At 37.1% G+C, this 24,667-nt stretch overlaps 1 protein-coding gene across 12 annotated transcripts in view; it reads right to left on the bottom strand.

Moving 5' to 3' along the window:
- Sh (Potassium voltage-gated channel protein Shaker) overlaps nt 1–24,667 on the bottom strand; it is a 519,456-nt gene that overhangs the window by 16,213 nt on the left and 478,576 nt on the right. For 9 of the 12 annotated variants that reach the window (XM_076135281.1, XM_076135282.1, XM_076135284.1 and 6 more), the window contains 6 exons: nt 22,730–22,847; nt 6,222–6,325; nt 5,983–6,144; nt 5,262–5,905; nt 4,500–4,629; nt 2,647–2,852 (listed from right to left, as the gene is read on the bottom strand). In XM_076135281.1, coding sequence (XP_075991396.1) covers nt 2,647–2,852; nt 4,500–4,629; nt 5,262–5,905; nt 5,983–6,144; nt 6,222–6,325; nt 22,730–22,847 — 1,364 coding nt within the window. Of the gene's footprint in view, nt 1–1,588; nt 1,813–2,646; nt 2,853–4,499; nt 4,630–4,755; nt 4,886–5,261; nt 5,906–5,982; nt 6,145–6,221; nt 6,326–22,729; nt 22,848–24,667 lie in introns of those variants that run through there. The other 3 variants (XM_076135285.1, XM_076135286.1, XM_076135278.1) reach the window with 2 other exon arrangements.

The following is a 24,667-nucleotide window of genomic DNA, read 5'->3' as shown; positions in this document are numbered from 1 at the left end:
TATTGAATGGACTTGAATGTGAATGCCAAGATAACTATAAACGGGGTTACTCTGTTCTAATGGGGTCACTAGGACTACACGCTGTAATGTAAAGTGCATTACGCTGATAATAAATTCTCTTTGACACGTGACGTTGCCTTCACTTATGATGAAATTTTCGTATATCATATATTTTGTTAGAGATAGGTTCTTTTGAATAATTAAATTAGTTGCATGTGAATTTAGCTCATTCATTCTAAAACAGTTTTTGACAGTGCATTTTAATTTAATATAAGTACGGTTTACACTAGACATTCATAAAAATTCCTTGATATTTAAAAAAAAAATCAGCATTCTATTATTTTATGTCGCAATCATTGTTCAGAGAAATCACCACGAATATTTAAAAAGACCTAACAAACAATCGACCACTGCTATTCTTTGCAAAACTTTGTTTAACAGTTGTGAATAGTGGTCAATGTAGTACGTACTATACTGTTGGTATCCTGAGTGAAGTCGGGACGCGCTACATAGCTTGTATTAGCGACAGTCTGACCCAGTTATCCTCGGATCAAGGGCGGGCATCACTTTCCAGTGTTTTGTCGCGTACGTCTCCGTCACGTATTATATTATATTATACATAAATATTGACAACAAGTAAAAGTGATGCATGTAGCTTGAATGTGAAGTTGTTTTCATTGAGTAAGTTCTCGAATGCTTCGACTCAAAATTGAAGGACAAATGTTGTATTTGGACATGAACTTTCCTTAATTATAACGTAATTGGAAAAAACATATTCTGATTTTTGAAATGCAGATAAGAAGGAGTTGAATTAGTAATCATTTGAAAAGGATCGAAATATTACAATTTTTTTATTTGTTTTCCAAAATGTGGGTTTTGCCTAAAAGCACGACAGTCTCTTTGTAACCTAGTCTGAGACATAACATAAAATTTAGTTCATTTCAACTTGTGGTCGACTACGTAGCAAAAATACATATATTATGTGTTCATATTCATATCTACAGCCACGACTGACATTGCTGTAATTTTTACAAATATATTTTATAGCATGCGTCTGTATGAATTCATACCACTCGCATGCATGCTGTTTTACATAAGCTGTTGGATACTGGACACGCTTAGTATAATACAACAAGTGGTCTAATTTCAATATAATGCACAATATTGACACCCAGCCAATGGTATCACGAAATGCACTCAACTTCAATGTATTGACACATTTGATTAAAACGGCTACTAGTGAAACTTCGCAATGTTTGTTCAACTGTCCGTCTATCGCCGGTTTGTGAAAGGCAAACGTCACTTAAATAAATTAATTGCTAACTGTTCGGACGATAAACTTCATCAGATTCAATCCAATGTTGTAAAAGTATACATAAATTATATTGAACGTTGAGAAAAAAAGGCATGTTTAATTTTTATCTTTCTGTACTATTTGGTCTATTTGAATGTGTTGATTTTTGTTATTAGACTTTAATCAAGATATTTTGTTTATAAGAGTGTCTCAGTGTTTTGATTTACGCATGTCAAAACAAAAATAAAAAAAACACAAAAAAAGAAAAACCGGAACCAAAATATAACTAAGAAGAAAATAAATAACAATGTTTTATTTAATTATTTTTTACATCGCTTAACAACTAATGTATTTACACAAAAATCAAAAGAACACGTGGCACTCTCTCGTCCCTTACACGTAATATCACAACTATCGTCCCTGTCGAGTCTAGTCCCTCACGATATATAACGATATAACAACACTGTCATACAGTCATTGGTCACAGCAGACCTCGTCCTTCTCATCGTCCTTCCCACCTGAAATTACCGAAATACAACATAAAAGAAACAAATAACATAAAATGTGAAAACTCAACGCATGCTGTAAAAGTCAAAGTAAAAAAGCTACGCATGCTGTGATCACTAGTTTGAGATTTGGACAACACATCTTGAATTACCAGAGTAGTACCAAATATGTGATTCGGGATTCTCCTACTGATAGTAAATCATAGATTTATTTAAGCAGCCAAACAGTACAAAAATGCCGAATCGAAATATTTTAGTTCTACAGTGGCTTATGAGCCTCTCGGAATCCAAATAGGTATATCCAATGAATCAATAAAAACCGTAAATGATCTTTATGAAATCAGTCGAACATTTAAGTTACTTAACAGGATTGAAAATGTCGGTAAATAGCTGTTGCGACCGGCCGAACAAAACTATAAAATTAAACTATAACAATTAAAGTAGATAATAATTTTCATAACAATTTCGTGTGTATAATCCTTCCTTTAACATACTAATAGGGAAGGAAAATAATTAATTAATAAAGCCTGCAAGTAAAAAAGCATAAATATAACGTTCTTAAATTTGACCTCCCAGTACTAAGTTTGTGAAGTCTAATGCCACAATATTTGGAAAACATTTAAGATGGAAGTTATTTGTAGTAACGCACAAAAGGTTTCTAATAATATCATGTGAATTACCCACCTGGATTCCTTGAAGGCTTAAATGATGGAAACGATTTCTAATTTGAGGGCACCGAGGCCAAATGAATGTTACAGTTGTCAACATTCGCTCAATGCAAACAAGACAAGAGAAGTGGAGATGTCGTGTGTGTGTTGTGTAGTACAGAAGTAAAGATGTACTTACTGAGATAAGGCTCGCCCATAGTGCCGGGCAGGTAGGGGCAGCTGGTGACGTGGTTGAAGTTCTGCGACTGCATCTCCTCTTGGTCCGTCTCGCGGTGGTAGAAGTAGTTGAAGTTGGACACGATGACGGGCACGGGCAGCGCGATGGTGAGCACACCGGCGATGGCGCACAGCGAGCCCACGATCTTGCCCCACACGCCGACCGGCCTACGCGCCAAAAATATCACGTTAAATACCGCAACGCACCGACACACATGTCAGCTAACGAAACAAAACTGGCTTCCACTAATAACATGTTAATAGTAACATAAACGCGACTGATAATGGTCATGCGTTAATTGTGTCTATACATACCCGCGCCTCCCGCTAACAATGACAATCGTGTTTCTACTAAAATAAAAATAAACGGGAACTAACCAAATAAACTCCGAGAATCGGGTAGAATAGTTCAACAACATTTATATCGGTAAGACCGTTCGCTAAGCAAAATTTAGGTCGCAAGCAGTACAATTTCATACATCACCTCACATACTCGCTAGCACGTTTCAGTTTTACTGTAACGTTCGTGGGTTTATCGCGTTGCATTTTGTTGTTTATCGCCAGCGATTAAGTCCGTGTGATACACAAAACATTGAGTTAAAAACGAGCTCAAGTATTTCGTCTGACCGCCGGCAATGCTCCCGTGTGAATCCACCGGTGTATTGCCGGTGGAACGATCTACATGACGCGTTCTCAATCAATGGGGACTTAGTCAGATTAGATGTCAAATAAAATGTTTACGGAACAAAAAATAAAATACGGAACCTAAGCAGACACGTACTAAACATAAACTACGACGATGATAGTAATCACACCTACAAGAGAGACGAAACATTCATGCATACGATTATAATATTTATGTTGTGATGGTTCTCGTAACTATCGTCTCTACCGAAAATGTGTAAAGCTAATGATCGGAAGCCAATGACATAAACAAGCAGTGAATCATTCTGAACATCAATTTTACATAGTAGCGCCTCTGTGTAAAATTTACCATAGAGAAATGGTTCACAGAGCGTTGCAACAACTAGATAAAGAGAGAGAGAGTTCTATATAGACGCGATGAGAGCAGGTCGCAACACTGCGGTGGGTGCAACAAGCGGTACAATACTAATAATGCTCACTATGAAGAAAGACTCCAAGTACGAGGCGGGCGCCGTCGAGGTGATCGCTCACCGGCGACGGGCGCGCGTCAAGTAACAGCTACGACACCGATACAGGTATAACATTGGACAGGATACATCGAACGTTCAGCGTAAGCGTTACAGAGGAGCAAACATCGGACACTGGGTAGATACTTGGTACACAGAGTAGAGTCGATGAACGCGCTCGAGGCGCGGTTGAAGCGCGCTCGAGCCACCGGCGTTACATCGACACAATCGGAAGGCAGATTACAAGTAATGCTGTTCTCTCTCTTAAGTTATACGCTTTTTGAAGGGCGATAGTCACACCGACGACAGACCCCGTGGTACACTAGCGCGCTACAGTTCACGTGGCGAGTGAATGGTACATTTTACAACTAGCTTCCATGTAAAATTGTAAGGTTCAGGAAGGTATGATGACACAAAGACTAAGGCAATAGGGAACATGGTACGACGTGCAGTAGTCTCGTAAAAGTAGGTGAATAAAATTGTGATGATCGGTTTAGTTCAGCCAACCGACGATAAATCAAACTGAAGCGTATTTAGTTACATGATGTGGCGAAAGAAAATCACAATAGTGTTAAATAAGTATGTCTTTGTGGGATAAAATGAAATGAAAGGAGAACGAGTAGGCAAATATAAATGAACTTAGGGTGAAGTCGCTGTATCATACGTCATGTCTCCGTATCCTACGGTCGTCATTGTTACGACCGCCCACCAAAAGGCGTCTGGTATGGATTTGAAGAAACTGTTCTCGCTTCCAGCCTCAGCGAAGTACACCGCAGATGAAAACAGCACCACACCTTGAAGAACAAGCACACACCAACGGAGAATACAGTGCGACATACAGGGAACGCTTGCGAGCGGCGGGGTAGGGGGCGGGAGAGTTCGGGGCACTGGTTGCGGCGTCGCGACACTGATATAGGTACCTCATGTCGCCGTAGCCGACGGTGGTCATCGTTATGACAGCCCACCAAAAGGCATCGGGAATAGAGTCAAAGTTTGTATCATGACGGTCTTTGTCGGCAAAGAAAACGGCGCTCGAAAACACGACCACCCCTGCGAACACAAAATACATTGTGCACGCTCGGTCGCTACTAGCCGTCGCTGCGACGGCCGCGACCTGCACGTTCGGTGAGTGTCTAGCAGATGGTAACGCTGCGCCCCTGACCAAGTGTCCTCCGCGCGACACGACACACTGTGTTGTGTGTAGCCGTGCGACGCCTCGTTTTCTCTTGCTATGTTCCACTACTTACGAGTATGCATTATATCAAATACTAAATACTCCTGTCTGTTCATTCAAGGCTTAGGGAATCAAGCTAGGGTCTTTAATTTTTTTGTCGTGAGCAGACTTCTTCAAATTATGATTTCGAATATGGGTAAAGGGATAGTTGCTGCACAATGTCACAACAATGAAATGAAACATAACACTTACCGATGAACAAGAAAAATATCAATAGGCCAAGTTCCCGCATAGACGCCTTCAGCGTACGTCCCAGAATCTGCAATCCCTTCGAATGACGGGAGAGTTTGAAGATACGGAACACTCGCACCAGACGGATGACACGGAGGATAGCGAGACTCATGGCCTGGTTGGTCGACTTGTCCTGTGGGGATACTGGCGCGCGGGGCAAGTTCAACGTATCCTCCTCTTCAGCAACCACCGTCGCCAGGGTGATGAAGTAGGGGATGATGGCAATGATGTCGATGATATTCATCACGTCTCTAAAGAAGTTGAACTTGTTCGGACACGCCAGAAACCGCACTATCAATTCGAAAGTAAACCAGATGATGCAAAGCGTCTCGATGAGGAAGAAGGGGTCGGTGATGTCGGGTACTTCGTCTTCCTCAATCTTAGTGCCGTTGGTGGTGGTGTTGAACACCTTGTAGTGCTTGAACTCGGGCAAGGTCTCGAGGCAGAAGATGACGATAGAGAGCAGGATGACGAACACGGAGATGATAGCCACGACGCGAGCGGCCTGAGAGCTCTCAGGGTATTCGAACAGCAGCCAGATTTTGCGCTGGCGCTCGTTGGAGGGCAGGGGTTTCTCCTCCTCCTTTATGAAGCCCTCATCCTCGCTGCAAGAGACAGGATTGTGTTACAAGTGCCAACAGTCGTCGGAGTGAATGTGGTGGCACTCGTGGTGAACACTTACCGGAACTTGTTGGTGGCCTGCTCTCCAAGTTCGTAGAACTTGATCTCCTCGGAGAATACGTCAAGTGGAACGTTTACGGGTCGCCTCAACCGACCGCCACTCTGATAGTAGTACAGGATGGCGTCGAATGACGGCCGGTTGCGGTCGAAGAAGTATTCGTTCCTAGGAAGAGAGAGAGTATACTGTAGCGTACTACTGTGTTGCAAGAAAACAATGACAATCAGTGGTAAATTACTGACCTCAGTGGATCGAAGTAGCGGATTCTCCTCGCCGGGTCCCCCAGTAGGGTTTCTGGGAATTGGTTTAGTGTACGCAATTGGGTTTCGAACTTGAGGCCGCTTACCTGTAACAATCAAAAACGCATTTAAAATCACTGATATAAATTCCCACCGGAACACCACAGGCAAATAAACAAAAATCTCATAAGTGACAGCGGCCAGTACGAAACTAAACATGTGTAAAATTGAACTCCAACAAAACATTAGTGGGGTGCCGTTCAAGGAAACATCGTAACGCTACACCTAGCTCCGTACAATCATAAGTGCATATCACGGCCCTCCAGCCGCTGTCTCTTAAATTAGAAAGCGCCGATACTCGTATTCACGTCCAAACTACTTGTTCACTGACCTAGACACATATCCAGTTTAGTGCATATACGTATCGGATGTCTGCGCGATATATTCGGCTAATGGATCTCAACGGTTTTAGTTTCAATGTCAAGTTCTGTTAAGGTCAAAGGTACATTGCGGCCACGTGAGACGGCTGCAGTGCTAACAAAAGATTTGTTCGAAACAACTCGCATTTCTCAAAGTTAGAAAGATATTGATGTTATCGCGGTATAGTTTGAACAAGTTTTTGGTTTGTTAGTGTATTGAAAGAGATATCCATCACTTAGAGGATATTGCACTGAGGAATAGAACAAACAACGAACGTTGATACACAAAGAAGCGATTATTCTAATTTACAAAGAAAAATGTAAGTGGGCTTGCAATTTTTGTATTACTAATTCATAAACGGCCTCGTACTCTCGGCGGAAAGTAAAAGAAGTACAATTGCAAACAGTTATAAAATCCATAGTTTGCTAAACAAACAGTGCAGTCATCGTTATTAATTATGGTGTGGGCCTCCATGTTTGTGGGAACGTACACATGACTGTACGTAACCATGTTGAATAATATACTTCTAATAGTGCCTTTAATTAGACACTCTAAGTAACATGGAAGGAATGACGTAAAGACCTTTTCAATCCTATTAATATGCAATTGAAAGTGGCGCCGACTGTAAACTCGAGACACGGAAGGTTTCAAATTGAAAAATATTTATTGCTGCTAAATCGGGAAGATATTTCTATTTTGAAAGGTCAGTGGCTATTGACAGATGTCATTTCGTTCGGGAACGGTATCGTGACTCGTGAGGAGTTCACTCTGGAAAGGTTACTGATATATCTGATTTATTGTTAAGGAACACGACTAACGTTTGTACGATTGGTGAAATGAAATGCTTGTGAGAGACTGCATGGAGGGTTAAAGTAGAAGTCGATAACTATTAAATTAGATGGTTATTGGATAAGTATTCCTGAACCTATCAGTTACTTCCTCTGTCCCACTGTTGACGATGTCCCTACGATAAACTATGTACTCGTAGACCTGCTGACAAGATTATAGTACCGAAAAATTATATTATTTGCTATCAATCGACATTCCTAAAACTCGAAATCCGTTATTTTTTATCAAACTGTAATGATTTTCAACTAAAGCGGTAACTTAACTTTAATTATTTGCAAATAAGTTTTCACAGGGAAGTGTGTATTGATAATTTTGCTTCTTTATTTCCAAACTGTAGTGAGTAATTGGTGGAGTATTTCTCAGCATTTTGTCAATATTTAGGTGTGTTCTTCTTTTAGTTCCGACAGTAGATTGTGATGACGGTTAGTGTGGACGCGTGCCAATATTAGTTTGTTTTTACAATTATGTAAGCTAATGGCATTTGGCGGTAGTAGCTTAGGTAAGAAGTAAACGGCGAATTTTGATAAGAAGCGTATTATGAACATTTCGTTTGAAACTGTATCAAAGGGACGTTAAGGTTGATGGTGGAATGGTAGGGAAGTTAAAGGATTTGTTTATGAACATTTTTTTATTCATGGTGATTGAAATGTCATATTAAACCGTGGTTTGACCACTTCTGAATAAGTATCGGTTAGATTATCACGTAGCATTATGACAGCTGTTTTCATATAGTTGCTGTCAGTGTAACCCTTGAAACTGGTCCTAAGATTGTTTAAGTAAATCTATCCGTGAAGTGGATTGATTTGCTAGAGTCATCTTTAATATAATAACTGTAACTTTGACAATCATTAGTATCTGCACAGGTATCTGTTTTATTTGAGCAGCATGATTCGATTAATGCATTGGTGTTTTTAGAATCTGAATTTTGTAAAGAATAGAAATGGACTCAAAATTAATCTTCCTATCTCCTACTTATGTACACATGGCATCTATGACCGTCACTTATTGACTGTATATTTATAATTCCATCAAAACAAGTGTTCCTTCGTAACCTTTACCCATCCAATGACTAAGAACATTGAACGTATATTATACGTTCAATGTTCTTAGTCATTAAAACAAACCAATAAACAAGTCCCATCAATTGAAAGAATTCAATAATACAATCATCATACTTGATCATATTGTTCATAATAACTATGTGAAGTGATCAAATATTACTAAGTGCTATTAGTTCGTATTTCATGTAAATACGTCGGCACTGCTTTATACTCTTCGATTGGTGGTTAATAACGCGAGTACAGCCGCGCGCATTCATATGTGTACGTTCCCTGAATTTTACTATGTTACCCTACGATTAATATATACAAAGATTAAAAGTAATTGAAAGAAGAGTAAGATTATTTTGTGTATTCATAAAAACTTTAATTCGATTTTTATTCTTTTATTCAACCGTCAAAAATATTAGGGCAATGTAAAGTTATACTTTCTCAAAGACTGTGATTTGGTTTTTTTTCAATTACACGGTAACTGAATCGCAACATACTTTTTGTAATATCACTAAAAGTTAGGTATGTCAGGAGTACCCGGAAAAGCAAGCACAGTACGAAGTATAGTGTAAATACGTATATTAGCTGTCTCTATGCATATAAATTTTAATTTCAAAATTATTGTAAACATTTATTCGCATGATCGTTTTTATATAATTGTAAACAAATGATTGCACGCGACTGTACCAACGATACACAATGCTCAAGGCAAACATTTTTTTCAAGGCGATTGACCGACTCACGACAGCCGATTGAAAACTCAACAGGTGGCCGAATCTTACATACATTTTATGTATTTTGTTCAAATATCTCGCATATTGATGGGTACAGTAAACAAACCATTTGACTTGTGTTCAGACAAATGCACGATGCAATATCTATAAAGGAAAAACGTAGTAAGGCGGTAGTAATATTTCACCACTTACGACCTTTTTGAAATTATGTAAAGCTTACTAACCAAATATCTCGTTCGGCATTAATCGGCCGGGCGGCAAAAGCGAATATGTTGATGAATGTTCGGGAAAAATGCCGCTCCACATCTCCACACCTATATTATTAAACCGAATTGTAACGATCGGGCCCGAGGAAAGTATCTGACCAGCACAAGTCGAGCAAGTTCAGTAATTGCTTCGAGTTTTGGTGTTTCATAAACACAGCCGAACCAAACGTGCCGACTGCTGACCAGAAGTGTGTAGCAAACTTAACACTGCATTGTCACATGTCCCAGTAGAAAAGAGGTCTAAAAAGATAAAGTCGTAAGCGCACTTAAGCCGTTCTTTCTTTGAGTTCAACGCACCTTTGTGTGAAATGTTACCTTTGACTCAAAAAGACTTAAGTCTATAATGTTCTAACAATACTGGACGTTCTTTCTCTGAGATGGAACGCACCTTGGAATGAAATTGAAAATTGAATATATGTTTAGTTCAACAAAGGCGTAAGATTGTGTTAAAGTACAGCTACATAAGCTGTTCTTGCGCAAAGAGTTCTTTACCTGAAAGTGCAAAGCACTGCACACAGATTTATGCTTTCAATAAATACGGCGTAAGATCTTATAAATGCGTTTGCACTATTGTACGTTAGATGTGCGATATATTCCGCATCGTAACAAGTCCCGATAGCATTAAGGCGTAACAATTGTCATAGTCCCGATAGAAGAAAGGCGTAACATCAAATTAACGTAAAACTACTTATGTTGTTCTTGAATTTAGAATGTTTGCCACAGAATGTACTTTACATTTCACATTGCAATAAAAGTCCCATTAAAAAAAGGCGTAAGATCGAATTCACGTAAAACTACTCAAGGTTTTTCTTCTACTAAAAGTTGTTTAACTGAATTTTTTGTATCGGTATAGTCAGAACGCACCACAACAGTCAAATGTCATACTCTCGAAAGAAGAAAGGCGCAACATCAAATTAAGTCAAAACCACTTAAGCCCTTCTTTCTTGAATCAATCTTTATCATGGCAACAAGTCATTCTTCTGAAAGAAGAAAGGCATAAGAGCAAATTAACGTAAAACGACTTAAGCTGTTCTTGAATTGAATAGTTGGACAAATGTTCATGGCTTGGAACATCCATTGCATTCATTGCAAATCTCTTTGTTTGACGGTATTCTAACCGCGTGTAAGCACTCATAGCCTTTCATACCATTCCTTTGTGTTGAAATCTATGCTTTTGATTTTTATGATTCATAGTTTTATAGATCTAGGGATTTTGTTCTTGATTTATTATGAACTATATGATAAATGCGTAAAATTTGAGGTTAGTAGAGTTATTTAGTCTTTATCTCTGGATTTAAGACATGTTTATGTTTGTATCGTAGTGATCGTGTGAAATCGTAGTCAAATTATTGAGGTCAAATATGTTTTGGTCAAAATGTTCATAATAAATATGTCAAATATTGACATTAGACTCCTAAAATTGACGAAAGTAAGAGAATACAGAAAATAATGTCCAGTAAAGTAAGGGAACTGTTAGATCTCATATTTTAGGACACGTTATTTCAAAAAGGTTACAAATCTGTGTACTTGTAATGTGAGATACGCCCTTTTTGAAAATGATTGCTTATATTGTATTCAAAATTAAACCAGCTGCTATATTTACATTTATTTTGTTGTTACAAATGTAAGAAGCAAAAATAGCGTTGTAAAACATACTGACTTATTTATATCGTTATAATACCAAGTGATGATACAGCGATTATTGAGTGCGGAAGACGTTTTAAACAAACAAACATACATACAAAAATGTGTACAGTTTTGATCTTGTTATGAATATAATCGTGGAAGTCTACTGAAGGCAGATAAATAAACTATATTATCGAGTGGAAAAAATAAATATCTATGATTCATACGCCAAATCATAACATTCTACGGATCTCAGTCAATATCGCTTTTGATAAATTACTTTATTGTTTGATATTTTGTGAAGTAAAGTTCGGAAATGAGTATTGGGGTGATAAAACTATAGTTGGACTACTTTTTAACCCATCACTGTCCCACTGCTGGGCAAGAGTCTTCTCCCGAACTAGGGACGGTAGGTTTTGACGCTGACGCTGGTCAAGTTGTAAAAAGATGTAAAATGATTGTTGGACTATAAGAAACGGAAATAAGATCAGACATAATCATCTACATGATGATTGTACATGTATTTCAGGTACTAGTAGGCCAACGGTTATCCCGTTCAACTTTCAATAGCGTAAATGGGTTCAAGTCACATTCAATACACTACCGAAGTAATCTTCAATGTGAGAATTAACTACAATTTCTATTAAAAAAGAAAGATTAAACCCAAGCACCTAAATAGCTTACTCAAGAAAAAACAAGGCTTCGAAAACGCAATAAAAGCTCCAAAATATGCACCATATATCGTGAAAAAGACCAGAAGATACCAAAATCCCTACTAACGTATTTAATAAATCGAACGTGACATTTGCGACTAAAAAACCCCATTTGGCGACACAAAACAGCCGTCGAAAGAGGCCACTACATAATCCTATGACTGTATTAATCCTATAAAGCCTTAGTGCTGTTTCGAAGAACAAATTAAATTTGTACGTGAATGTCACCGTCCTATGCATTTAGTACTAAAAGCACTGCACTACAGATAACGTCAAGTTCGTTTTCTCTTTCAATGCAAAATTCTTTTATCTCGTTTGAAATAAAATATTTTCGTGGAAGATGAAGCTTCTAGCTAAGTGAAAGCATTTCACGAGTCACTTGCGACTTCATACTGCAGTCTTGTTAGGTAAATTGAACATCTCTGGCGTGTTTTAAAAGGAATTTTTAATATGGATTCTAAATGTCAAGATGTTTATGTTGATATTATGATGCTTCTTCTTGTTTATAGTACAATTCATAATTAAAAGGACGTTTGAGAAGCAGTATTTAAGGTGCTCAGCGTAACTAGCACATGAAGGTCTTGGGTTTGAAGCCCGCGGGAGGCAAATACTTTGAGGTCTAAAATACGGTCTTACTTTGTGTCTGATACTTGTATGTTAGTAAAGCCACACAAAACTAGAGTTGTTCTTTTAACGACAAAATCTACAAGTAGTAAAATAGTATATTTTTGTATTCTATTTACTAAATAATATGTCGTCTGAAAGTAAACGGTGGTGTTTGTGACAGTGTATGTTTATTTGTACACAGCGTACATTAATAAACTGTATCAAACAGATTTATCCGTGTGAGAATGCGGTCACACGCACGCATACCAAAATAACTCCGGCGAGAATCACTTGACGTTCTTCTGTATTATCTAATATGGAAATGTATTTTGGTATTGTTATCAATTTGAAAATATAGTAAGTTTCGTCTTCAGTGGAAAAAAGGCTTATGATCAGACAGAATATAGAGAATTGTTGCTTTCTTTTTCTGAACTAGTCTTAAACAAGAAAGGATGTTCTTCTAAGATACTTTTAGTGGAATAAAGGGTTATAATCACTTTAATTTTAGGGTAATTTTGTTGTAATTGCATAATTATTATTTTGGTCTAGTTTAATAATTTCTTGTTGACAGTTGTTGTAATTATTTCTCGTTACGTTAAACGCCCCTAAATTTATTGGTGGAAAGTTTTTAGTCTACTTTCCTATCTTTCTGTCATAGTAAAGGTAAGCCAAGCCATCCGTAACGGAAAACTATGTACGTTCAAGAATCCCCGTACAATCTGGCAAGTCGCTCTACTATTCTATAGTGACGATAAAAACGTGACGTGTGGTGGTAAAATAATAAAATCGCCCATTGGCTTCTCATCCGGTGTATGGTGTGAAATGTTAAAATCACCGCAGGCGAGCCGTTAAGTTATTCACGCGCAGTACGCCAATATTTACTAGGCGCTCGCACCGCCATTAACTTGCCGCTAACACAATGTTTCACATATTTCGCCCGTTGGATGTTACTCCGCCAGCGTTAGCCGTATCCAAAAATACATTTTATTGTATTCCTCAAGGACGATGTGAATTGTACGTTGTACTGCAACTTTTATGAAGAGATTTTAATTAATTTTCTGTTGTAAACGCAAACCGCGAATGATTCTGTGTTAAAGGTCGTGTTTCTTTTTATATAGCGACCGCGGATCATGACGCCTTGTGGCGAAACGACGACAAACGAAAACGTACGACGGAGACGCCGCGTGCGAGCGAGACGGGGAGAGCTGTGCCTCTCGCACTCACGCTCCGCGTATCATTAAATTATTAATTAATTCAACCGGGCTTTCCTTTGTCAGGAATTTTCTGACGTCGGATCGCCTGGAGCTGATTTTCAGCAAAGCAGACCATTTGAGCGTAAAATGTATGAGGGCTTCGCGATTTTATGGCAGAAAGAGCAACTCTTATGACGCTTATACGTTGTATATTATGTATGTAGAATACGTAGCGTAATACATTAGATAGTTCAGCACTTCCGTACGCAGTCTCCTATTAATATAAGATAGTTGTGATAGTTTGTATACAGTCTATCTGTTCGTGATTTTATGAAGCGATCGGTGATAAATGGAGTGATTATTTAGACGGCCGAGCCTACGAGCGTAATATCTGTAGAGCATACAATAGTAAAACTGGCTATAACTGGTAATGCTGTGAGTGGTCGGGAGATGTTCAATCGCATTACAGATCAAAGCTTTGATCAAATGGCTTCTGCGTGCCGGGTGTATGTCTCCACGGAAACCTAACAAGTCCTTCAACGTGATTGCCTTTTAGATTACTCTTTTCTTATCCAGTATTTTCTGTAGTTTTGACGGTAAAAGATCAGAATCTGTTTATACGATTACGGAATTTGAAGTTTCGTTTTATTACTGATACATTGATAGTATTTCATGCTTCAAATTATTTGTTTTAATGGAATAATTGTACAAATTATTTCTTCAAAAACTTCTGCATTTTTTAAAGAATGTATCGCTTAAATATCTTTACAAACATTAGACAATATTATTTAATAAATTTTAAGTTTTTTATCTGCCAAACATTACATTCAAGGACGATCCTTGACATTCATAAGAAAACCAACTTAGTATTACCGGAATAGATATTTCCTATCCTCATAAAGACCAGTAACGTCGTCATTCATCTCAGCCCAGTCATTTGACATTAAGTCCCAACAATTTAGCGACGGAGCGCAGTCAACGGAAATTGTAATGTAAACCAAAAGGTAATAAGTCACGGACTGAAAATTCTCTATAAGTGTTACTGTGGTTATTAACTCCTACACAGCATTAACCGTTGCATTAACATGGGCGATTTGTCAAAAGCATGTAATGTTCTTAGCATTTTGTATTACGAGCCACATTGAGATCGTAAATCAAGTGGGACGTTTACTCCTTATATTTATTGTTCTATCGATAGTTTCGTGTTTTGTTGGCTAAATGTACTCACTTGTATGCAATTGATCGTAAGATTCACTTTGTTGTCCAGTTTTTAAAAAAGTACAAATATTTAGTGGTTTAAATGTGTGTAAATCTATTGCATTTTACTATAGTGAATAACGCAACAGATTGACTTCTCTTCAGCAGATAGAAAAGAAGAGAATATAAATCGTTGAATCAAACCAGGCTTTCTTCCAACTATGTTGGAGTCGGCTTCCAGTCTATCCGGATTCAACTGAATACAAGTGTTTTACATGGAAAGACTGCCTATCTGACCTCTATAACCCAGTTACCTGGGTTATAACGCGATACATCAAAGGATTTGAATTTTTTTGTTAAGAAGGAATAAAAAAAATGATGTGTTGTTTGACCTAAATAAAAAAAGTCTTACATCGCCACGAATCGAAGCTTGAGAGCTATTTACCAACAATAGTACATATCAACAGGTGAGCATAGTTTATAGTATGTCATAATTAGGGGCCACTGACCATCGTCTAGTGACCAAATTAGGGTATAACAGTGTATTTGCACGCGATACAACTTTGCGTAATGTTGAAAAAAATCGATAGAAAACTACACGAATGTTGAAAGGCGACGAATTAACTTAGTTTTTTTAACAGTGGGATAGGTTTTTATATATTTTTTGTTAGATACAATTTAATTTATGGTACCTATGCCTGGCACAACGGTGTGTCTTTTATAATTATTTGGCTATAAAAATGCTGTCTGTAAGCTTTTGTCAGATAATTTAAATTTTGATCTCTATCAGCGTCCATTGTACACATTAAAATTGCTTAGTATATAATTAGCCATTATTGATTATAAAAAGATTCATAGTACTTTGCCCAAACCGGGATTTAAAACCGAGACCGCATGATCAGCAGTCGGACAACTGCACCATATTCTTATTTCAGATATTCTTCATCGACATTTAATTTCTACCAAAACCCATACACTTAAATTTGAAACAGCAATAACAAATTTGGCAAAGATTAGTAATTACATGGGTTCTCTTGTATGTGTGAGGAACAAAAATAACTTGTATGTGACACATTGACGAGGCCGCCGTTTAAAAGATCCATGTGATTGGTACTTAGTGTGAAACACAGATGGCAAGAGTTGAAAGATGTTTGAGTGGTCTTGAACTGTATGAAGTTATGTCCGAGGTTAATATTTGACACTTACTTAGTTAGGTATGAATTTGTTTTTATCAGACTCACAATTAAATTGTTTAATTATTTTTGCTTTTTATATTTCTCAAAATATGAATGATTGTATCTATTTATCTATTGTAGTGAATATAAGTCATGCTTTGATTAAATATCAAGATCTTTGAAATTGTATGACTGTTTTAGTTACTAAGAACTTTTGGAATATTGTAGAGAAAGGTTTCCGACTGCATCTGAATCTTACCAAAAAGTGAGTGCCAGACCTTTCGAATTAAATGTTTCATATCAATGTTAAAAACTAAAACGAAAAAAAAGTTTTTAATAGCAATCTAAATAAATCATTAATCCTTTTAGATCAAAAGCTGATACTTATAATAGTCAATGATACAGAGAGTGAATTGACCGCCAGTTCGGAAGGTAGGGCCAATGAGAAGAGCTGGCAAGAAACTCCTGGCCACTCTTTTCTAAAAATCCAAATATTGAAAATTGCTCATTAAAGTTTGCATGACGACACATCTTAGTTAGTTTTGTTACCTTGATTATAAACTAATGCTAAAACCGCTTGAAGGATATTTACAAACATTAGTCATTAGACCAATTTCCTTGCTTTAATAACTGAGATTACACGGAATTATGAATCACAGTAGAAATCTATACGTTAAGATCAAGTAAGTACTGACCCGTCTTTGTAAATCTTACTGTTTTTAAATTTTTCCTTTACTGATAATCTGAATTCATTATCAACAGATAATTTTATCCACTAATGCTAGCCAAAATGTAATAGTTGAGTAAATCTTAACCTTTATCTTCATTTAAATTAAGTAACAGTCTATGATAATGTTATGCTTTTACTGATATATTTTCCATAATCAACTAATTTCTCACCAACTCAGAAGAAATCCTACAGCTAAGTAAATCTTAAGTTAGAAATATTCTAAACTAACTCCGAAATTCTTACGAAATTGTTAATAAAAATTTCACCTGAGTCATATGAAAAAATCCTTGAGAGCAAGTTAAAGTTCGCTTTATATTAGACGTCACTCAAATTATCACCTAAATCATCATGATAATATATTAAATATAAGAATACTCCTTGTCATGCTATAATAATAATATGCACGAAAAACAATTACCCGCACACGCCGTAAAGAGAATTCCCAGTAAACAGTAAAGCTTTGTCAATAGAACGACTACGTATAATAAAGAAGAAGAATATTATTCCTCTTACAAACTTACTGCGTTACTAACAAACCTCGTATAAGACCTGATTAGTTAGTATTCTATCACTCTCAAACAACGTTGAAACTGTATAAGAGTGAAAAAGACAAAACACTATACCTAATCAGAGAGTAAACGACGTTTATTAGTCAGACAGTAATAGTTCACGGCTCCTATTTAGTAGCTAACAAGGCTGTATTCAAGTTTCAAGCCTTGGTTTACTCTGTCAATCAATTTACGTGTCCGGTTCGAGAGGAAAATTCAATGGCTGCATACGTGAATACCAAGTTCTTGTTTCAAGCCGAGACTAATTGGTTTATTACGTTAGCAAAGTTACGTACTGAAATACAAGATGAAAATACATTGAATACTATCTTCGCTATAGATTGAATTTGAGGCTTTCATAGCCTGCATTGGTCAGTAAACTTTGGCGCAACAGTTTGCAGCTGACCGCTTCATGTAAACTTCATGATTGAAGAGCAGCCTTCAATGGCTGTCAATTATGACCCTCGAATAGTCCGAATATATCTTCGAATAAGATTATCTGTTTCAGATGTCCAACCATATTTGATTATCTGATATTTTAGAATACTCCTCTTAATATCTAGAAATTGCAAATATCAACTATAACCAATCAATCGTAGTCCTATTCATGTCTTACCATGGGGAAACAGTTTGTTAAAATACAACACATACAAAACAAAATTAAAAAAGAAACAAAATGGGATTCTCGAAACCACTTCAAAAGTCCGAGTTAAAATTATATACTTAACTAATCACACATAATAAATCACAAATACAATATCGACACAAAACTACATTCAAAATAGAAAAGTTTCAATGTAATTCCTCATGTTAATACATCGAGCAGTATAAATACATATGCCTTATCCACGTTCAAGGAACTCGCGGTTCAAATCGTTAAACGTCTGTATTGTTTGGTGCTTGCCAGTAAACACCTCCGGTTTGATGGCCGGCTGAGTGCACGGAACATTCCCCACCTCTTAATTATTTATTTAGACAATACGATCATTGTGCATGCCAATTGTACGTTGATTATCTTCCTACTTGCGAGATATGAGATAAATTATTGTGTTTTGTTGACTATTGTTATTTAGAATAGTATTTCTTCGCGACTGGTTACTGTAATTAAGGCAACCAGTGCCTCGATTCTCTACTACTATCGACTACTGACAACCGAACTGTCATCGAGAAATTTTGTATGAAAATCTGATCAGTGCCTCTGACGGGTGTCGTAGGAAACATTTTGGCAGTACATTCTAAATGTCAAAATTTCGATAGCTATGTCGGTAGAGAATCGAGGCACTGATTTCCCAAACAGTACGTTGTCTGATTGGTTAGTTGTTAAAGTCATCTCGCCGGCGCCTAATTATCACTCAGCAAAAGTCATACGAAAAAAAAGCTAAGACGTAGTCAAAAGCAGAATCGTCTAACGATTCCACATCTCAAATACTAAGAGCAAACAATATTTCAAAATAAAATTACCTCTCATCCACTACAATCCACAAGCACTATAATAAATGAATAACATCTCTCATTCGTATTCATAATTCATTCATACAAAAGGGAAAAAAGAACCTGTTAAAACACGTCCCACTTATTTATAAAAGGTATCATGTAACTTTAAATGAACAGCAATTAAACGCTCGCATTCATAGCAAGGTCAATGTTAACCAAACACAATATTAAAATGTTACAGCAAGCTCCGCGAATGCATCTCATTTAGAAGCAAAGTGCCATTTGCTTAACAACCATTACTCGGTTTAAAGTAACCGAGTAGTGTTCCCTCATCACAATACACCGTACTCCGCGCAGTACTCCGCACGGTGCTCGCCGCCGTACTCCGGCGATGAACACATGTTCACCTTGACATCGCTACCCACATTGTTTAATCCCCCTAATGCTCGAGTTCCCCGCACATTATCACGTCGAGGGAACGTTCATTATTACCACTTAGTACTTTCCAAGTTTACTTCAAGGTACGCGCCTCACCAGGCTACCTCAAGAACGCCGTCCTAATTGAACTCACCGCCACATGTCCCTCTATTAACTCAACTGTACTACACAATCGAAACCTTATTAACTTGTTTTCATAAACATCTTTCAAGTCAACTATGTAATTGAATGAAATCACATCTGATTGATACTGCAAAACCTCGAACTAGAATCGAACAGAAACTAACAACGTCAAATTACTTGTAATCAATATCAATTTTCCGCAGAATTAACATCAAACGAAGCGTAATTCAAGGTCCGCAATGTACTAGAAAATAAGGCAAACAGCGCAACGAGATGCATTATGTAATATCGAACCCATATAATCTGTTTGCTATATTCTTTAATAAAAGAGAAATGCACAGGAAGAAAATTTATACAGGGAGGAAGGCGGGCGTGACCCTCGCTCCAAATGTCAAGGGTAGGATCCTGAGAGGTGAAATAGGAAATATATTAAAATTGAGTGCAGCGAGCTCATCGTATGGAGAGTTTATATGTTGCGACACCTTTGTCGACCGGCACACGTGTGACAACTTCTCCGTATTCGCTTTTGATACATATTCATGAAATGTATAATTAGGAGCCCGTTTGCAGGCTTCGCTTGAAGCCCACTACAAAGCGAGAGAGCTGTACACTCTGTACACTTGTACAGTATGTACAGGTAACTTAATAGATATACTCGTGATAGCAGCGCTCTCCCCGTGCGCACCTCGGAAAATTGTTACAAACTGGCAATCTGACTAGAGCGTGTTTCTAGTACGAAAGTACTTCAGTAAAATTTGATTAGCTCTCCGCCACTTTTCATTTGATTACCACCTTTTCAATATTCAGTTTTAATTTGCTTATGAAAATTGGTTCGGAAAAATCTAGACTGCAAACTAGGAGGAAGATGAGTTTGAGAGTGGCATAATTAACAGCTATGACACAAAGGAAATTAAATCACCGAAAAGCCGCGCTACGAAAGGAAACATTCGATTTTCCGTCCACATTATAAATGAAAGTAACAATTCCCAAACTACCGTCGGAGCAATGAAACGCTGCACTTAACCTTTGACCTCCCAAACTTAAACCGCAAGTCTATAACCGCTTAAATCGATAACCGTTCAAAATAAAACAGGTACAATCGATAGCAGATACACTTGTAACAATTTAAAAATAAAACAGTCAGTCGTTGCGCACCGTTGTCAAAGCTGGATAATGGTTTGCATCAAACAAACAAAGTATGTGAAGAAATGACGTTCCTTTTAGCACCGTACACAATTTTATTCCGCATAAATCCATGCATAAGTGGAACACAAAGGGGGAATAATATGCGGTTTATTTGTTATGCCCTCTGACGCAGTAGTGAGGGAGAGGGCGGACGTATCGATCTATGTCTTTTGCGCGAACTTGACCCAGAGGGGGGTTTCGTAGAGCTTGTGGTTTATTTATCCCCCCCTGTTATGCTAGCTCCTGTAAAAATACTGGAACGGGCTTTTGAAATATTGCTACGAAGTTTTTTCTTAATTGGGATGTGTTTTGATACTCTACTTTCTGCTCGTTGCCTCTGTAGCAGTTTGTGATGTTTATTTTTATAAAAGCATGCCTCTTTTTCTTTAACGTTTGGACGGAGATATAAATTGTGATATTTTGAAACTAGACGTTAGCAAATAACTCCTATCATTTTGTTAATAGGCAATTTACAACATGGTTTAAATTCCTTGACTTATCATGATATTCGACGCACACAATTCCGGTTAGTTACCCGAATATTTTTTCATTTGCATCGAACAGTGATTGGTTCTGTTGTAAATCAGAGTCTCAGCTAAATGTATCACCTACGCATTATGTTCAACAATGGAAGTGAAAAAACAAACAATATATTGTAAAGTATAAACATTATATTAAGTGGCATCAATGTAACCGCGAGGCCATATTAATAGTTATTCAAATGATTCATTTAAAATTTCCTGTACTCGATTACCGTGTCATTATCATTTACCGGCCACCTCATGTTATTAAAGCCGGGAATTTTCTATTACAAACACCATTGCTGTAATTAATCTTTGAGAACTATTTATTTCTCATATTCATATTGGTGGTATGCAATATACCATGACGTTGGTTTTCATATACATTTATTTCGAGCATGGTGCGATAATTGACACATTGGCAGAGATCGCACGTGGTAGGTGTGACCGGTCAACGAACCTTTTGACTAATGTTGACAACGCATTCAACTCATTCAAACTGCATTTGAACAAGAATTCTTTCTTTTGTTCGTTCGTGCTTCGATCTAGGAAATATTCTGTTTTACATGAAGATTGGCACTAATGTACCAATAGAGTAACTATAACTCGGCACATATTCACAAGATTCCTGTTAAATAGTATAATTAAGGGTTTTCTAATAAACTCATAAGCTAAAGCATTCACCTAAGCAAGAAAACTATGTTCTATGTCCTAAGAAGTATGTCTCTAAAGAGCAGGAATCTAATTTTCTTTTCTAGAAAGGAACTTAAATAGATCAGGAATATTTATCACCAGAATTTGCATTGACGAGGACGATCGATGTAGGACTAGGTATGGACTTCAAATATGCGACGTAAAGATCCGCGTGCTTCGTAGTATTCACCTTACGAATGCATACGATCATAATAGTCAAGGATGTTATTTACAATCCATGAATAACTGGAGTGCGACATCTCTCAAAGTGGGCAGAATACTTTCCTAGGTCCCACCCCACTTTAGTTAATACCTCTCTACAGAGAGCTGTAGCTGGTTCAATGTCAGATGCCTCCCAGCGGGCGGCTCCTTGCATCGTAATGTTATGATATATGTATGATCGAGAAGGTGAAGCAACGGTTTCAATGTCAGCAACGAGATGCAAGTTTACAGTTCGAGAGCTACAGGTACAACACTCGTAAAGTGTTGCACTTGAAAAATTCTCTTTGGTGTAGTGACACTAATCTTCCGTTCTACTTTGCAAACGTTTGAGAATATTTTGATATTTATTGAATTTTAGAGCAGTGAGTAAACTATTGGTCGATACGAGATGTTCAGAAATGTAAAACGTAGGAATTTGCATCTGCCTATATATTGAAGGTGTTCTTACCGTTCTACCAAAAATGAAGCTAAGTGTCATCCCCTTAGTACTTCCTTTAGTCAGTTCCAGTATTTTCACATGAGGATAGTTCTACGAATGATTGGCTAGCAGACAACATTTATAAAAAAAATAACCTGTTTGGACAAAAAAATCATGAAAGTTCATAAATGCTGAGTCCCAATAACATATCTTAACAAAAGACTAACGATAGATTAAGTTGAAGACGTTTGTACTAAAACTTAACACGCACCCGCAGAAGATTAGTTAAAAACTGTGACTTCCATCGTCAAGAAGATGGGTCGCTTAAACTATAATGTTATTGGGGCCGCAAAAGAAGTAAGAATACTTACGTTGATGACCACTCTTTCGCAGAAGTCGTGGTCGTGTTGTATAGGTTCGAACGTAACGACCCCTCCTTGGGGCGGCCTTCCAGGCTCTTCTTCTGTACTGCACAGTTTCGGCAGCGACCTGTGGGCAAAAAAAAAATCAAACCATTAAAAAAGAACATACAAACATGTAGCTTTTTTATAACTCTACCTATAACTAGAGAATTTTTCAATACAAGCCGATCTTTCAAAAATCCCTATTGCTAAATACCAGGCAATACGCAATCGGAAATATCTACCATTGAATAACACCCAGTAGAAATTGGAATCACTGGCCGACCCGGAAATTAAAACCGAGCCTGCAGTGGCATACCGTTCGGACCACAAAGGCAGCCCAACATAAGGCGATATATCGTAATATATACTCATATTATAAAGCTGAAGGGATTGTTTTTTTGAACACGCAAATTCCGGGAAATACTGGTTCATATTAAAGCCAATATTTTTGTGTTGAGTAGTTCATTAAATAAAAAAGGCTTTATAACAATAAGTTTTGCCCTAAAGGTGTGAATTTGTAGACTAAAGTCCATGTGGACGAAGTCGCGAATGGTCGTTAGTATATTATATGTGCATGTAACACATGAACAATGCAAGTCGATACGTCAAGTAAACTTAATTAAATAATGCACGATCTCGTTAATTCCGTCTTGTAATTTTAATAAGGTATCCGATATTAATTACGTACGTATTAATTTATGCATATCGGTATCGAACCACCCGGACAACGATTCAAACGCGTTTAAAATTTAATCCATCTTTTTTGTACACTTAATTAAAAATTTGCCAGAGTTTCATTTCATTTCATTTAAGAGTCGATTATATCAAAGATTGCTATTCTTTTTGATGTGGTTCTAATAGACCACTCCCATAAGGATCACAAACAAGTTTCAATTCAATCCTTCATCCCCATTTCGACGACAGTCGATTATTCCATCGGTTGTTATTCCCTTCGATGTGGTCATACAAACATGTGTATGTAAATCAAAGCGAAAAAAATGAATCAAAGTTGCGGTTCCAACTAGATTTATTACATATAAAAACGAATATTGGCTGCTACTCGAATGATTGCATTGCATCCCACTTGGGCTCAGCTGCAGTAGCTTTTTCTTTCAATAGGATTACTCCAATAACTCGGTCGGTTGCAAATTAATAACCTTTATCCGCCAATCAAATCATGGCAACCTTCTCTCACTTTAAGAGGGGTTAACCCGATAGGTCAAAAGAAATATGTAGATGCTGTATAGTCGATAGTTTAAATTGAACTACACCCACTTTACATAGAATATTGGACGTCAATATAAAATTCTTTTTATTACGATCTAGATTGCCTTTGAAATGGTTATTTAGATTCTGTTAGACTTTTTTATTATTGGTTTCTATGTTTCTATAAATACTGACTTCGTGATAATAATATGAAAAAGCAAGTACGGAAATATATTGAAACCTTTACTTTTTATGATCAACAAAGTATCCGCTGACATTTTGACCGTCTGTGATTAGGTAGTGATAGATATACTGCCGTCGTAAATCTAAACACAGTAACTTCAAAATATGCGTTTTGAGAAAAACGCGGTTGAAGTTTAATGGTTAATTTTTGCTCTCATGAAGATACTAATTATTGTATATTATTTCATGCAACTTTTAATGTTAGTATATAGTTAAATCTTTGATTCTGTATATGTATATCTAGTATATTATTATTGTATAAATAATAAAATTAGATAATGTGTTTTGAGCTAGGGTAATAATATAATATTTTTTTCTTTTTTAAGTTACAACACGGTAACTCAACGGTTACTGTGTTGTAACCAAGTTTTACCTATTACTGTGTTGTAACTTTGTAAAGATATTAACATTAGGGGAATTACGACACAGTAAGTATGTACATACTGTGTTATAACT

This window comes from Anticarsia gemmatalis, chromosome Z (assembly GCF_050436995.1).
Source record: "Anticarsia gemmatalis isolate Benzon Research Colony breed Stoneville strain chromosome Z, ilAntGemm2 primary, whole genome shotgun sequence".
Taxonomy (NCBI): Eukaryota; Metazoa; Arthropoda; class Insecta; order Lepidoptera; family Erebidae; genus Anticarsia; species Anticarsia gemmatalis.
This window is presented reverse-complemented; position numbering and strand designations above follow the sequence as displayed.